Source organism: Castor canadensis, chromosome 2, assembly GCF_047511655.1.
Source record: "Castor canadensis chromosome 2, mCasCan1.hap1v2, whole genome shotgun sequence".
NCBI classification, from domain to species: domain Eukaryota; kingdom Metazoa; phylum Chordata; class Mammalia; order Rodentia; family Castoridae; genus Castor; species Castor canadensis.
In genome coordinates, this window is record NC_133387.1 from 158,120,409 (window position 1) to 158,135,806 (window position 15,398).

The following is a 15,398-nucleotide window of genomic DNA, read 5'->3' on the forward strand; positions in this document are numbered from 1 at the left end:
CAGGCAGAATTGAATGTTTGTTTTTCTTTTCTGTATAGTGGGTAGACCACACAGGTGCAACCTCACAGAAGAAGGCTTTCCATTCAGCAGAAATGGAACTAGAGTTCAACTTACATCAGCACCAGTTGCGAATTCAGGATCAAGAATTCCAGGAAGGCTTTGATGGTGGCTGGTGCCTCTCTGTTCATCAGCCCTGGGCTTCTCTGCTTGTCAGAGGGGTTAAAAGGTAAGAATGGAAATGAATTGTAGCAGTGAAAGATTTTATTGTAACATAAACTTGATTTTGAGTTATGGATTAAACTTTGTTTTTTCCAATTTAGTGATAATTTATAATATTCTTCAGAATGTACAGCTTTAGTTCTTTTTTTTCTTAAGCGTTACTGGGGTTTGAAGTCAGGGCCTCATGCTTGCTAGGCAAGTGCTCTACCACCTCAGCCAACTCCACCAGCTCTAATATATATGACTTTAAACAGGGCCAGATATGGTGGCACACACGTGTAACCCCAGTATTTGGGAGGCTGAGGCAGTAGGATTTGTGAGTTTGAGGCCAGCTTGGACTATATTAGCAAGACCCTCTCCCAAAGATGAAAGAAATTAAGTACATACATATGTATATATACAGAAATAATTAATTTGGTGTTTTTTTTTTTTTTTGAGATAGGGTCTCAGTATGATATGCAAACAAGGCTTGAGCTCTAGGCTCAAGTGATCCTTCTACATCAGCCTGCAGAATAACTCAGACTGCAGACTCTTGCCACTGCACCTAACTTTTTTTTTTTTTTTTTTTTGGTGATACTGGGGTTTGAACTCAGAGCTTCACGCTCGTTAGGCAGGCACTCTACCACTTGAGCCACTCTGCCAGTACTTTTTCATGTTGAGTATTTTCAAGATAGGGTCTCTTGAACTATTTGTCCAGGCTTGCCTCAAACTGCAATCCTGATCTCTGCCTCCTGAGTAGCTAGGCTTACAGGCATGAGCCACTAGCACCTGGCTAAGTTTTTTTAATTAAAAAATTTTAAGCCAGGTGCTGGTGGGTCATGCCTATAATCCTAGCTACTTGGGAGGCTGAGATTGGGAGGATTGTGGCTCAAGGTTAGCCTAGACAAATAGTTCTCAAGACCCCATCTCCAAAACAATCAGAGCAAAATGGTCTGGGAGTATGGCTCATGTGGTAGAGTGCCTGGTTTGCAAGAATGAAGCCCTGAGTCCAAACTCCAGACCTGGGGCTGGTGGAGTGGCTCAAGTAGTAGAGCACCTGTATACCGAATGTGAGACCCTGAGTTCAAACCTCAGTGCCATCAAAAAAAAAAAAGTCCCAAAAAAAGAAAATTAAAAATTAACAAAAATCTTCATAGTATATTTTTTACCAAGTAGCTTAAAAAACAAGCTGAACACAGGGAGCCGATGGCTTACACCTGTAATCTTATCTAATTGGGAGCCTGAAATTGGGAAAATCCCGGTTCAAGGCCAGACCAGGCAAAAAAAAATTAGCTAGACCCCCATCTCAACCTTTTGGCTGGGTGAGGTGGCATATGCCTATCATCCCAAACTATGTGGGAGGCTGCACTCAGGAGGGTTATGGTCCATGCTCACCTGGCCAAAAAGGAAGCTTTCTTTTTCCAAAATAACCAGAGGAAAAAGGGCTAGAGATGTGGCTCAAGAGGTAGAGTGCCTGCCTAGCAAGTCTGAATTCAAACCCCAATACCACAAAAAAAACCACACACATGTACAAAATGAAGCTGGGTGTAGTGGCATGTGCTTGGGAGAACTGATCCCTCAGTGGTAGCATGCTTGCTACCCAGTAACACTAACACTAACACACACACACATACCCACACCCACCCATGAACCCAGAAAGGCTAAGAATCTAAGTCATAACAGATAGTATACCAGTTTTTTTTTTTTTCCTTTTTTTGGAAGAAAGTGTACTGAAAAAGTTTCTCTTGGCTTTGTTTTCTGATATCTTACTTAGCAACTTTTGATGGTTGATTCTGTTTGAAATTGAAGTGGTTGTTGTTGTTGTTGTTGGTTTGGTGGTTCTAGAGTTTGAACTCAGTGCCTTTTGAGCTTGCTAAGCAGGCAACAGATAACCACTTAAGTCATACCTCCAGGCCTTGAAATTTGAAGTTCCTATGCCTATTTATTTTAGTGAGATACCTGCATAACTTTGTACCTATTAGTGATAATCACTTACTATTCCATGGTTTCCTATGTTTCTTCTTAATTTTTTTTTTTTTTGCCATTCTGGAGTTTGAACTCAGGGCCTTCACCTTGAGCTACTCTACCAGCCCCATTTTTGTGAAGGGTTTTTTGAGATAGGGTCTCTAGAACTATTTGCCCAGTCTGGCTTCTTACCACAATCCTGATCTCTGCCTACTGAGTAGCCAGTATTACAGGCATGAGTCACCAGCACCCAGCTCTGATTTGGTTTTTCTAAATTACTTTTTTCTTTGCTTTTATACATGAATATAGGAAATTGTAAAATTTAGAAAGTAGCTAGAGAAAGAAAGATTCATCACCAAAAAACAGCAATTGTTAAGAAGCAGCTATTAGCCAGGCACCAGTGGCTCATTCCTGTAATCCTAGCTACTCAGGAGGCAGAGATCAGGTTTGAAGCCTGAAAAATACTCAACACAAAAAAGGGCTGGTGGAGTGGCTCAAGTGGTCGAATGCCTGCCTAGAAAGTGTGAGGTCCTGAGTTTAAACCCCAGTACTCCAAAAAAAGTAAAGAAAAAGAAACAGCTGTTTGTATTTTGAAATGTTTACTTTCTATTCTTTTTCTTGTGCAAATTGTTGTATAGTAAGATCATGATACATGTTTATGTTTGAATTTTTCTTCCACTTACAGCATGCTCATTTTTCCTTCTCATTTTATCTATTAGAGTTTGATATGCTTGGGAGTATCCAAACACATACCTTTTAAATAAAATTTTAACTTTCAAAGCCGTAGTTCTATGAGATAGATTAGGCCAATATTTCAGTCTGACAAATGAGGACATGGAGGCAGCAAAGATAGATTACTCTGAACTACAAAGCAGAGATGGAACTAGAATTCAGGTTTTCAAAGTTCTTTTTGCACTGTATTGTGCAGGCTACTTTCTGGAAAGAAAAATTAGTATTTAGAAATAGTCATTTCTACTTCGGTAGTTTGACTTTTAGCTGTCTTTTCCCCGTTTTACTCAGGTGCGCTACACTTTGAAGGCCAGGCCTTCTTGCTTTGGATCCTAATTGTTTTGTAGGCAGTGTGTCTAGTGCATTGGAACAAGTGAATCTGCTTTTGCTCCAGGACAACCAACGCCCCTTCCCATGTCTGTTCTCTGATTCAGTTCTCTGCAAGTTAAGTGCTTTCCTTTTCCAAAGTAGAAAACTAAACAGTTTACCTTCTGCTAAGGGAGTTTGAATGTTTACATTTATCTCATCCTGTTTGGATTTCTGTTAATCAGATTTTCTCACTAAAAAGAACAGGATCAGCAGCTTCCATCCACAGTCACTAATCCCACAGAAAGAAAGTGGGACCACTTTCCCAGTAACTCTTCAGTTTATTTGGTTTAGAGGGAAGACAAAGACTGGTTCATTTCATGTAGTAACCACCTAGTATATGCTGGGACTCTTCTAATTCATCTGTATTGGAAAACTAAGAATATGAAAAATTCACAGCCCTATTTCCTGTAAGAAAAAAGGCATATGTTATCAAAGTACCTCATTTAACTTGAAAAATGAAGAGGAGCGTCTTTTGTAATTCTTTAAAGCAGCAAAGTAATTAAATCATCTCGAATGCACTTTAAGACTCTTTCAAACTAGTCACCAAACTGTTTCATTGTCCACGCAGAACATAACCCTATATAAAATAATTAGAAAATGTATATAGATATGGTTGCAATTAAACGAGCAAAGGTATGCATTTTTAATTATTCAAATTCTATTACACAGGCTGGGCACAGTAGTATATACCTATAATTCCAGATACTCAGGAGGCAGAGATCAAGAAGATCACAGTTCAAGTCCAGCTCAGGCCAAAGTTAGTGAGACCCTCATCTCAACCAATAAACCAGGCCTATGTACCACTTACTGTGGTACATGCCTATGATAACAGATACATTATAGGATCTCAGTCCAAGGGAAGCCCCAGAGGCCCCAGGTAAAAACTTCAAGACCATGCCTGAAAAATATCTAATGTAAAAAAGCACTGGGGACATGGATCAAGTGGTAGAATACCTGCCTAGCAAGCATGAGGTCCTAAATACAGACCTCAGTAAACTGCCCCCCCCCCCAAAAAAAAAAACCAAAACTATCAAACAGTACCATTCTTGAGGAGTTATGTGAGTGAGGACTTTTCTGTCAAGGTCAGGAGAATAGGTGGGAGAATAGATCAACCAGTCTTTCAAGAAAAAGTTTATCTTTGAAGAGGAAGGATTTCTATATCTTTGGAACAACTTTGATGCCTTAAAAACATAGAATTTGGATTGTAGGAGTCTCAAGACTAGTGAGACTTCCAGGTCTGGCTTACAGAGATCAGGTGACAAGTAGGAGTTCAGAGAGATGAACCATCTTTGTTCTGATGATAGGACAAATTAGAGAACAAGATGAACAGTGTTCATCTTCAAGGGAAAGGTATTGTGGGAGTATTTGTTCACAAAAGAATTCCTCTTGGTGAGGTATCTTCTTTAGCACTCTTAGTTCAACTTGGATGATTTGCTATAGGATTTATCGTATATTATGGGATCTTCTAGGAAACTAGAATTTAGATCCTTCCCACTAAATTTGTATTTGTTTAAGGGTGGAGGGCAGATCCTGGTACACCCCCCACAGAGGACGGCTTTGGATAGCAGCCACAGGCAAAAAACCCTCCCCTCAAGAAGTCTCAGAACTCCAGGCCACATATCGTCTTCTTCATGGGAAAGGTAACAGCCATATATTCTCCCTTCACTCTTACTTTGTAAAGTTACTGGCATGCATCTTTCACTTTCTTCTTCCTATAAACCTTTTCTTGGCTGAAAGGGACTATTAAACCTTGCATATGGTTATTGGTTTGTTTAGTGCAATCATAGATAGCTGTTCAAAGAAGAATACATAAAAATACTAGTTTCCAATACCAGAAATCAACCAAATAATCTTAATTGTATCTGAGAAAAATATTTTTTTTAATATGAGGGTAAAAATAAATGACCCCTATAAACTCTGGGATCTTTAGATGGGAAAAACAACCACAAATAAGAATTTTTTTTTAATAAAAAGTGACCCAAATTAAGATCTGCTATTAGATTTGGATAGATCAAAGTCGACTGACTGAAGCAGAAAGTTTTTGGAATCACCCCAAACACAGTAAATTTGGATCCTAAAAAGAACTTCTGACTGGAGGACATCCTGTTTCCCTTTTTTTAATCCAGCTCATACAGTTGTTTTGTAGGCAGGATGAAAGGGTAATTACAGACAACTTTTAAAAGTTTTTAAGAAACCAAGCTAAAGCAATCACTAGAAATCAGAAATGCATGCTTCCTTAAAAACACATTTCTATTTTGACTGATATGACTGATTTGTTTTAAATTTGTGTTCTGACATTCAGTCTTACTCTTAACCATATTTTTATGGCTTTTCTCTTGTCACCTGGAGCTGCTTTTCTTTCTTCCCCCCCCTCCCCCAAAATCCATCATCACCAAACTTGTCAGATCCAGTTGAATATAATAGAACTGATTTGTTTGGAATGAACTTGTAGGGTCCTTGAACTTTGATGTACAAAGATTTTTCTAAAGGAAAAATTTCCTATCTTAGCTCAGCCTTACACTAGGTTTTTTGCTAAAATATAAACAATCATGCCAAATAAAAACCTCATTGTTTTCCTTATGTCTACAAATAGATAATGTTAAAAAGTTATTTGCTCAGAATTGAAAACAGATTCCTGAGTTCCAAGGTCACAAAGAAGGAAACTTATCCAATCCTTTTGTTATTCTTGATTCAGATGTGGAATTTCCAAATGACTATCCATCGGGATGTCTTTTAGGCTGTGTGGACCTAATTGATTGCTTATCCCAGAAACAGTTTAAGGAACAGGTAAGTAAAAAAATACTTCTCTTGGTCAGATACTTGGTTTGCTATCATAACTGATCAATGGATCTTCCAATGTAGAATATCCTGATGACAATAAGGTGCTAATAACTGCATTTAGACATGAGGAAAGGAGAATCTTTTGGGTTTTTTTTTTTTTTTTTTTTGGAGCGGTGGGGGAAAGTGTTGGTGTGGGGCCGAAGACCAGGTGAAAAACAGAAAAAATTTAGTGATGGTTTAGTTTCTGGTATATAGGGAACTTGTACATATGCATTTCTACATAAAAAGCTGCTGCCGTATTCCAGGTTAGATGTATAGGGTCTTCATCCCTTTTTAAAACTTTGCTTGTTTAGTGAAGAAACCATGAAATTACCCCTTGAATTATTTTGATTAAGTAGTGGGTATTATTCTGAAGCATTTGGTCCAGGACATTGAACTCATGATAGGCAAGTGCATTTGAACTTGATTACTTGTATTGTGCTACATTGGAGGGAGTATTTATGTATGAGTGTGCATATGTATATGTGTTTTTATTTTTGGTCACTACGGATTAAACTGACATTACTGAAGCTGTTTTTGAACAGTAGGGGGAGCTGTTAGCTTTAGTGAAAAACTCCTGAAATGTAGGGTTTTTATGTTTAGACCCAAACTGGCAGAAATCAATCCAAAACTGGAAAGTCTTTCGTTAAAGTATAGTTTTCCTGTTCTTTGAACAGTTACTTTAGGCATTAGGGTTTCTACCACTGTGCTTAAAATGTGCTTCAGTTTAATTTTTGTCAGTAAATTTTTTTTTGGGGAAGCGATTTGATCTCAGGGCCTCATACTTGCTAGGCAGGTGCTGTACCATTTGAGCCATGTCTCCAGCCTAGTAAATTCTCTTTTTTTTTCCTTGTGCATTCTTTTTTTATAGTAGGGGAGTACGTTGTGATATTTACAAAAGTTTTTACAATATATCATAATTGAATTCACCCCATCCATCATTCTCCTTTATCTCCCCCCGCCTTTCCCCATTCCTAGAATAACTTCAACATTTCTTATTTTTCCATTTTCATACATGAGTACTAAATTCTTTATTTTTCAGATTTATTTGCTTTTTTTTTTTTTTTTTCAGTGCTGAGGATTGAGCCTAGGGCTTTACAAATGTTAGAGAAGTGGTCTACCACTGAGCTGTACCACCAACTCCCTGCTCTTATTTTAGCCTAGAACTAATAATTATAAAAATACCTTCTATTGGTGCACCCTTTACAGTTTTGGAGACTCACAGTTGTTAACAACTTAGTCTAAATTATGTTTTCTTTGTGTTATACATTTGCACTATAAAAGACAACCCAGCTGCATCTGGGTGAATGGTGGTCTTGGCAAGGGGCCTTACTTTACTTTCTTGTTTATTGTTCAAGCAAATCACTACCTGATACAAAGTCAAATGATTTCAATCTCTAGATAGCCAGCCTTTCTCCTATATATTTGTGCAGAAAAGGGTAGGAAACTATAATCCTAATGTTTGGAATACTATAGGGTTACAGAAATTAGAAATCTAGTTAACAAATCTTCTTGGTTTCTCACGGATACCCCTTTCAGTTCAGCATCATGCTCCTCCTTGAGCTTATGATGTGTTTTATATTCTGAGGTTGCTGAAGGCAGCATGTAAAGGTAAAGGAATCCTCCCATATGTTCCCAGCTGGAGGTCCTGGCAACTCTCCTTATGAATTTCCTTTATGTATGACATTAGAATATACCAAAATGCCAGAAACCTGTAGGTTTCCTTAAACACAGGAATCCCATACCATTTTCCCATGGTCATAAGCTTTTTGGTGGCTTTTTCCCACTGTTTCTTTCTGGTGTTTGAGGGCAACATATGAGTATATTCAGAATGGATAATAGCCATATTTTGGTATTACTTATTGGGTAAGATCTTACCACTTCTAAAAGTTGTAGCTTTGGAGCTAGGGATATAAGTCAATGTAGAGTGTTTGACATGAACAAGGCCTTGGGTTTGATCCTCAGCACCACAAAAAATAAAAGTACAGCTTTGGTATTTGGCCGCCTCTTGGAAAATGTCTAGATCACCCTTGGTAATCATCTATCTGTGTCTGAACTGGAGCGCTACTATGTAAGAAGTGTAGTTACCTAGGGCTGGTGACTCAGGTGGCAGAGTGCCTGCATAGCAAGTGTGAGGCCCTGAGTTCAACTCCCAGTACCGTTTTAAACAAAAAAGTAGTTGCCTAGTCTGTTATACCAGCTCCATTCTTCTTGTTGTTTTGTGGTGCTAAGGATCAAGCCTAAGCCTAGCTCATGCTAGTCTTGAGTTCTACTACTTTCAGCCTTGTTGTTTCTGAAGAAATGAGTTGAGCATTTTGTGGCACGGGTATTCTCTGAAATATACATCTGGAAAATGTCTTTGGATTAAACACGTTTGTTTGTTTACCATAGAATTTCTCAGAGCTAGTTAGTATACTTACAGCTCTCTGAGAAGTGGATACAACATGCAGTGTTCCCAAACCTTTTTATTTTTTTGGTTGTGCTGGGGTTCAAATCCAGGGCCTCACGCAATGTAGGCAAGCACTCTACCAATGAGCTACTTCCTTAGCCTCTCCAAACCTTTTTGAGCATGAATTCTAACTCCCCCTGCCCAAACACATTTACGTACTGGAGAGCCAATATCCTAGTATGTACAGTTTAGGAAGTGTTAGTCTACATGTTTGGCTTTCCTTTATGAGCAAGAACCATCCAGGAAACAGTTTCCTAACCTATGTCTTCCTTCACTATCTCAACACTTATTTCTTATCGCCCAGCTGAGATACATTTTCTTTGAAAACCAGTATAGATCTAATAATTTTTATTTCAACTGAAACTAACTTCCTGTGTGACTTAGACTACATTTTTACTTCATTCTGTTCCTAACTTTTTCCTTCCCCAAAGACACTCAGTAATTTACTTCTGACCTCACATTCTTGGTCTGTCTTTGATGAATTACAATACATTAAGCCCTCACTATTTTTGGCACATGTGATCATTTAGTTTTGTTTAAAAAAATAAAAAGAAGAAAGAACAGAAAAAATTTATTTTCCTGGTAGTTTTAGAATCAAGTGCACTGTACTATGAGTGCCTTTTAAAAATATGTGCTTGACATGCTTTGCCCTGAGCTTAGAACTTGTCTTCCTTTTAAGACTAGTTTCACCAGCATGTTAATTTGTGCCACTAAAAAAATTCACTAGAACCTGAGCCTTCCTGAGTAATGGCAGGGGATCAATGTAGACATGGTAGGAATGATAGAAAAGGCTATGGGCTCAACTCAAGGGAGAAAGGTAGATGAGCATCATCTCCTTAAAGCTTCTCCTGTGTTCCCCTGGAAGGAACCCATGCTGGTTGCCAGCATTTTATCTGTTAGCAACAGATGTTCTTAAAAACATCAGGGAGGATGTTGACTGCAATAATGCATCAAGGCTGTGGTTTGTAACCTCAATAGTAAGGCAGTTAAAACCATTTTTTTAAACAAAGACATTTTGATTGCCAAATCCATAACTATAAGCAGCTGTGGTTGTGAACAGGTCTGTAGACCTAACAAGTTTTCAAACAAAACATTGAGTTGGTGGGTTTTGTTTCTATGCGTCTGTGCTATTTAGATCCATGCCTTCAAAAGAAAATCTGATGAAATCTCCAAGGTCATTGATTATGCTATTTCTTTCCTCTGAACTGAATCCATTCTACTCCTGCCAGCTTTCTGACCCTTTAGTTCATTTGATCGTATGGCTTTTGTAATAGCAAAGACTCTATCTTCAAGGAATTATGTGGAAACAATTCTACTGGGTCTCTAAGTCCAGTAGTTGGCACCAGCAGTAGAATTGCAGACTTCTGGCACAGAAGAGAGAGTTACCTGTTGCATTTTCTATAAGAGTACCTAAACAACATAGATCTCTAATCAGGAAGATTCCAAATACCACTTCATGAGTGGAAATCATAAGCTTCTATCACTGATGGATTGTCAGTAAGTCTGAGAAGTGAGAAATTAGAAAACAAGGAAGTAATAGTTAATTCAGGCATTGGTATTGAAAATGCCAAGTACCTAAATTCTCTTTAATAAAAAGCATGTGAACGGCTGCCAGTATAGCTCAGTGGCTAGCATGGATGACTCCCTGGGTTCAATTCCTAGCACTGTTAAAAAAAACAAAACCCCAAAATGTAAAAATGTCCTCTGTATTGTACTGGGAAAATCTGCCCATTTATAGACTCCAGAATGTTCCTAAGGGATCATAAGAGCTGTTGTCAAAGACAAATTTGGGCTGGGTGATGGTGGCTCATACCTATAAACCTCCCTACTCAGGAGGCAGAGATTAGGAGGATCGGCAAATAGTTCTTGAGACTCCCATCTCAAAAATAACCAACACAAAAATGGACTGGTGAAGTGGTACAAGTGGTAGAGCACCTGCCTAGTAAGCATGAGGCCCTGGGTTCAAACCATGGTACCACCAGAAAAAAAAAAAAAAAGAGGAAAACAACTACCCTAACCCTAAGCAATTCTTTATTATTTTTTAGTTTATATATTTTTTTTGTGGGCCTGGGGTTTGAACTCAGGACTTCATGCTTACAAAGCCAGCACACAATTACTTGAGTCACACCTCCAACCTATCTTGCTATTGCTGTTTTGGAGATGGGGTTTCGTGAAGTATTTTTCCGAGCTGGCTTCAAATTGTGATCCTCCCAGTCTCAGCCTCCCAAGTAGCTAAGATTACAGGTGTGAGCCACAAGTGCCCAGCCCAAGCAGTTCTTTAAAATCATAACTTACTTGAGTGGGATAAGGAATGTATTTTTGGAATTTTTTTTTGGTGGGACTGGGATTTGAACTCAGGGCTGCATGCTTGCAAATCAGGTGATCTATGGCTTGAGCCATCCTTCCAGTCCCATTTTGTTCTGATTATTTTGGAGATGGGGGTCTTCTGAAGTATTTCCCAGGCTGGCCTTGAACCATGATCCTCCCATTCTCACCCTCCTAAGTAGCTAGGATTACAGGAGTGAGCCACAGGTGCCCAGCTTATTTTCAGAATTCTTATGAAGACTGAATGTTTACTAGCGTTTCTAGGTTAGAATAGATTGTCTTGAAAACAATAAAAAAAAAAAAAAAAGAATAGATTGTCTTGGACTGGGGGCATAGAGCAAGTGGTAGAGTACTTGCTGGCTTGCAAGGCCCTGGGTTCAGTCCCCAGTACCAGGAAAAGAACAGGCTATTTTATTGTTGTTTACAATCAGAGTTTCAAGTAGTTATTTGAAAAGTTTTAAGAAGTATGTGTTGTGCTTTCTAGGCAAGCACTCTACCACTTGAGCTATACCCCCAACCCTTTCTGATTTTTTTTATTTTGTTTTGAGACAGAGTCTCGCTAACTTTGCCTTGGCTAGCTTTGGGCAAAGATCCTTGAGATAATTCTCACTTTGCCTCCCACATAGCTGGGATTGCAGGTGTGTGTGCCACCATGCCTGGTCTGTGTGTGTTTTAAATCTAGGGAGTGCTGTGCTTTCTGTTGTACTTATCCTTAAGAGAGATGGGAGAGTGACAGTTTGTGAAACACTATCTTGAAAAAGACCCATCACAAAAATGGGCTCAAGCCCCAGTACTGGGCAGGGGTGGGAGCACAGGTGGGAAGTTAGAGCCTATATGGATAATGATGGCAAGCCAGTTTGTTTGAAGGTGTGTGAGTGAGGCTGGTGGGCTCAAGTGGTAAAGTGCCTGCCAAACAAGAATGAGGCCCTGAGTTCAAACCCCAGTAACACCAAAAAGGAAAAAATTATGTGAGTGAAGAAGAACAAGCAGCAGACAAGAATGGGAAGGTAAGTTGTGGTCAGATGTAGATAGCTTTGAATGAGAGTCTACAGACATCAGACCTACTTCTATAGCTGTGGAATGGGGAGGAGTGTCTTGAAGGTTTTATGAGGCAATAACATGATAAGAGCTTTGCCTGAGGAAAATTCATTGGCAGAAGTGTGAAAGATGGATTGAAGTGGAGAAATTCTGGAGGTGGGAAGATTAGTGATAAGACTGTAAAGTTTTGTTTTAGGATAATGTCAGTAGAATGAGTCGAGAGAAACAGGTGCAAGAGGTTTAATGTAGGTAGAGTCAGTCACTTTGTATGATACCTTAATTTTACCTTTAAGTACGCTAAGGCTTAGAGAAAGTGGTCTGCTTGATCTCGAAGGTATCTTTGGTTTAGTCTTCGTGGTTTGTCATCCAGTTTACTGTGTTATCCAAGTGACAAATTATCTCCTAAACTTTTTTTTTGGCGGGGGAGAGTGCAACTGGGATTTGAACTCAGAGCTTTGTGCTTACAAAATAGATGCTCTACCACATGAGCCACACCTCTAGTCCATTTTGCTGTGGTTATTTTGGAGATGGGGTCTTGAGAACCATTTGAGCTGGCATGGAACTGCAATCTTTTTTATCTTAGCCTCCCTCTTAGCTTGGGATGACAGGAGTATAGCTGTTGTTGGAGATGTGGGCTCACTAACCTTTTGTCCATGCTGGCTTCAAATGGGGATCCTCCTGATCTCAGCCTCCCAAGTAGTAGGATTACATGTGTGAGCCACCAGCACCCGACTTTATAGCAACTATTTTAGTATATATATGTATCTTATAACATTGGGTTGTATATCTTAAATATACACAATAAAATTTACACCAAAGAAAGGAGAGTGATTGTCCTGGTAGCAGTAGGAAGAATGGACTGGAAGGAGTGAGCCTAAAATAGGGAGATGATATAGGAAATTATCATGGTTGTCTAGGTGAGGCAAGGGAGGCCCATAGCAATACTCTTGGCAGCTAAGTTAGAGAAAGGAACCAATGACTGAAATGTTTAGAAGGTAAAGTCTATATGACTTGGTCATTTGGTTGGATATGCAGGGTGAAGAAAGAAGTCTAGGTTAAACTTGGGTTTTTGCCTATGGTGAGTGGGTGAATGAATGGTAAACCATTAGTCTAGGTGGGACATACAAAAGAGATTTTCTTGTTTTCAGTGGTACTAGGGTTTGAGGTCTCAGGGCCTCATTCTTGCTAGGCAAGTGCTCTAACCACTTAAACCATGCCCTGAGCCTGAGATTTTCTTTTCTTTCTTTTCTTTTTTTTTTTTTTTGGCTCTATAGTTTGAATTCAGGACCTCATACTTACTGGGCAGGTGCTTTACCACTTGAACTACTCCACCACTCTGAGATTTTCTTTTAAGGTAAATAACTTTTCAAAATAAATGAGCTGTGGCAAAGGTTTCTGTATTGTAGCAGTAAGGGAGAGATGCTCTGTAGTATGTGATTGCTATACAGAAATCAGCTTTTCTGTAATTTTTCACTTGGGAAGGTTTAAGGTTTTTAAACCTTTTTTTTGTTCTAGAAGATGGTACTGGATAAAGGAGTATTATTGACCTTAATAATACCAGATTGCTTAGTAATAATCTTACTCTGATACATCAAGTGAAGTCAAAGAATTCTGTGAGCTCTGCCTTAGAATAGTTGTTCCAGCTATTAGAACAGCCATTGGGAAAATAATACCTAAAAGCTGCACAGTGCTTAACCTGAGAGGTATTAGTCTCAGAAGACTTCTGGTTGAAGATCTCATAATGTAATATTTTTAAGTAAGAACACTTTTTTTTTTTTTTTTTGGTTTTCATTAGCCTAAATTGGAGTGGAAACTTGCTTTTTAAAAAAATAAGATCAGGCTGGAGGCATGGCTGAAGTGTTAAGAGTGCCTACCTAGTATACATGAAGCCCTGAGTTCAAACCCCAGTACTGCAAGATAAGTAAGTAAATAAATAAATGCCCAAAATAATCATACATGGGTGATTCTCAGTTCTTGAAGAGTCAGGCCAGGAAAGTGATAAGACAAATTTTAGAGAAAATGTACTTGCTAGGATTCTTTTGTGTTCAGAGGCTCCTAAATAAGACTCCTGAGGACTTAAAAATCACACTGGAAATGTTAACTGTGAATTAGATGGGACCAGAAGACTAGTCTGTGCTCTGTGGTTTCAGTCAGATTGTTTTCCACAAATGCTATAAGATCCATAAAGCTGTGCATCCCTTATCCCCTTATTCTTTTCACCTGGTCTGTATATGGATTGCCTCTGTAGCACTGAGCCAGAAGACCCTGTCTATTATACTGGGCACACATGGCTTGAGTTAGGTGCACTGGCACATGAGAGTTCAGCTATCCTACTTTGGGCCAGCTGACATATTTTTTTAACTCTAGTCAATATGCAGAAGTCATCAGGTCAAAGTATTGTAAAGAAACATTTATCTTCCTGTATAATGGGACATAAGATGCTAGTTATCCTGTGAATAAGAACTATTTATCAGAGAACGCAGTTGCTTTCAGGATATGCTTCTTGGAATCTGTCTGTTGTGCTTGCTTATGGCCTCTGTCTTTATCAGACTCATTTCCTTCTCGCTGAGTGTTATCACCGCAGTCTTCTTGGAGTTGGTTTTCAGCTAACCAGATTTCAGGGCCTGATTTCTTATCGTTTCTAGTTCCCCAAAGTTCAAACAAACAAACAAACAAACAAAAAACCTTCAGCAAATATGTGTTCATTATCAATGCATTATTTCTTAACTGTTTTCTCTAGCTGTTAGTCTTCTGAAGACAGAAATAAAATATATATGTTATCTGGGGATTTGTTGCAATGAGTGATATAGTTTAGGAGTAATTGATCATTTTAGTACAAGAACTAAGTGGAGGCTTTCAAAGTTGGGCAAAAATGCCGTTTTGGCCCTAATCAGTAACAGTTGCCAAAAAAGAACTAATCTTTTCTTTTTCTCTTATGAAAATGGCAAAAGAAATGTTTTCTAGATGACAGGTAAACAATTTCCCTTGAGTGGAGAAGAAAATGGCTGTTCAGTAGATAATTCCCTGTTACGTTAGACAGCTATGAAACTTACGAGGCATGAAAGAAGAGTAGACCCACCGCCCCTGCTCCATAGACTGGAAACCAGGTGATGGAAGTTTTTGTTGTCAGGAACAAGAGGTTTTTTTTAACCAAATTTTACTTAACCTGTCTATTGTGCCATGTCAGTAATCCCTAATCTAGCATCTTCTCTAAATTGGTTGTGGTATCAGAGCTTATCCACATTTTTCACCTCCCTCTTCTTAATTTACTCTTTCTGGGTTAGCTGCATTTTAATCTTGTCTCTCAGACCAAAGATCTCTTTCTCATAGTCCTTGGTTTGTTGTAGAATATGGTCCTTACTGTCTAGGCCCCAGATGTAAGGATTATGCTTTTGTGGAGGTACTGAAGCTCTGCCAAGTTGACTTTATTTTAGTGTATTTGATAAGGAAAAATAATCCCTTCTCCCAAAGCATAGACCTTACTTTATTCCTTGTAGGCTGCTTT

The 15,398-nt window shown here is 38.8% G+C and overlaps 1 protein-coding gene across 5 annotated transcripts in view; it reads left to right on the forward strand.

Moving 5' to 3' along the window:
• Trip4 (thyroid hormone receptor interactor 4) overlaps positions 1–15,398 on the forward strand; it is a 63,155-nt gene that overhangs the window by 31,527 nt on the left and 16,230 nt on the right. For 3 of the 5 annotated variants that reach the window (XM_074066189.1, XM_074066191.1, XM_074066192.1), the window contains exons 9-11: positions 39–226; positions 4,777–4,901; positions 5,957–6,048. In XM_074066189.1, coding sequence (XP_073922290.1) covers positions 39–226; positions 4,777–4,901; positions 5,957–6,048 — 405 coding nt within the window. Of the gene's footprint in view, positions 1–38; positions 227–4,776; positions 4,902–5,956; positions 6,049–13,167; positions 13,430–13,688; positions 13,815–15,398 lie in introns of those variants that run through there. The other 2 variants (XR_012445509.1, XM_074066190.1) reach the window with 2 other exon arrangements.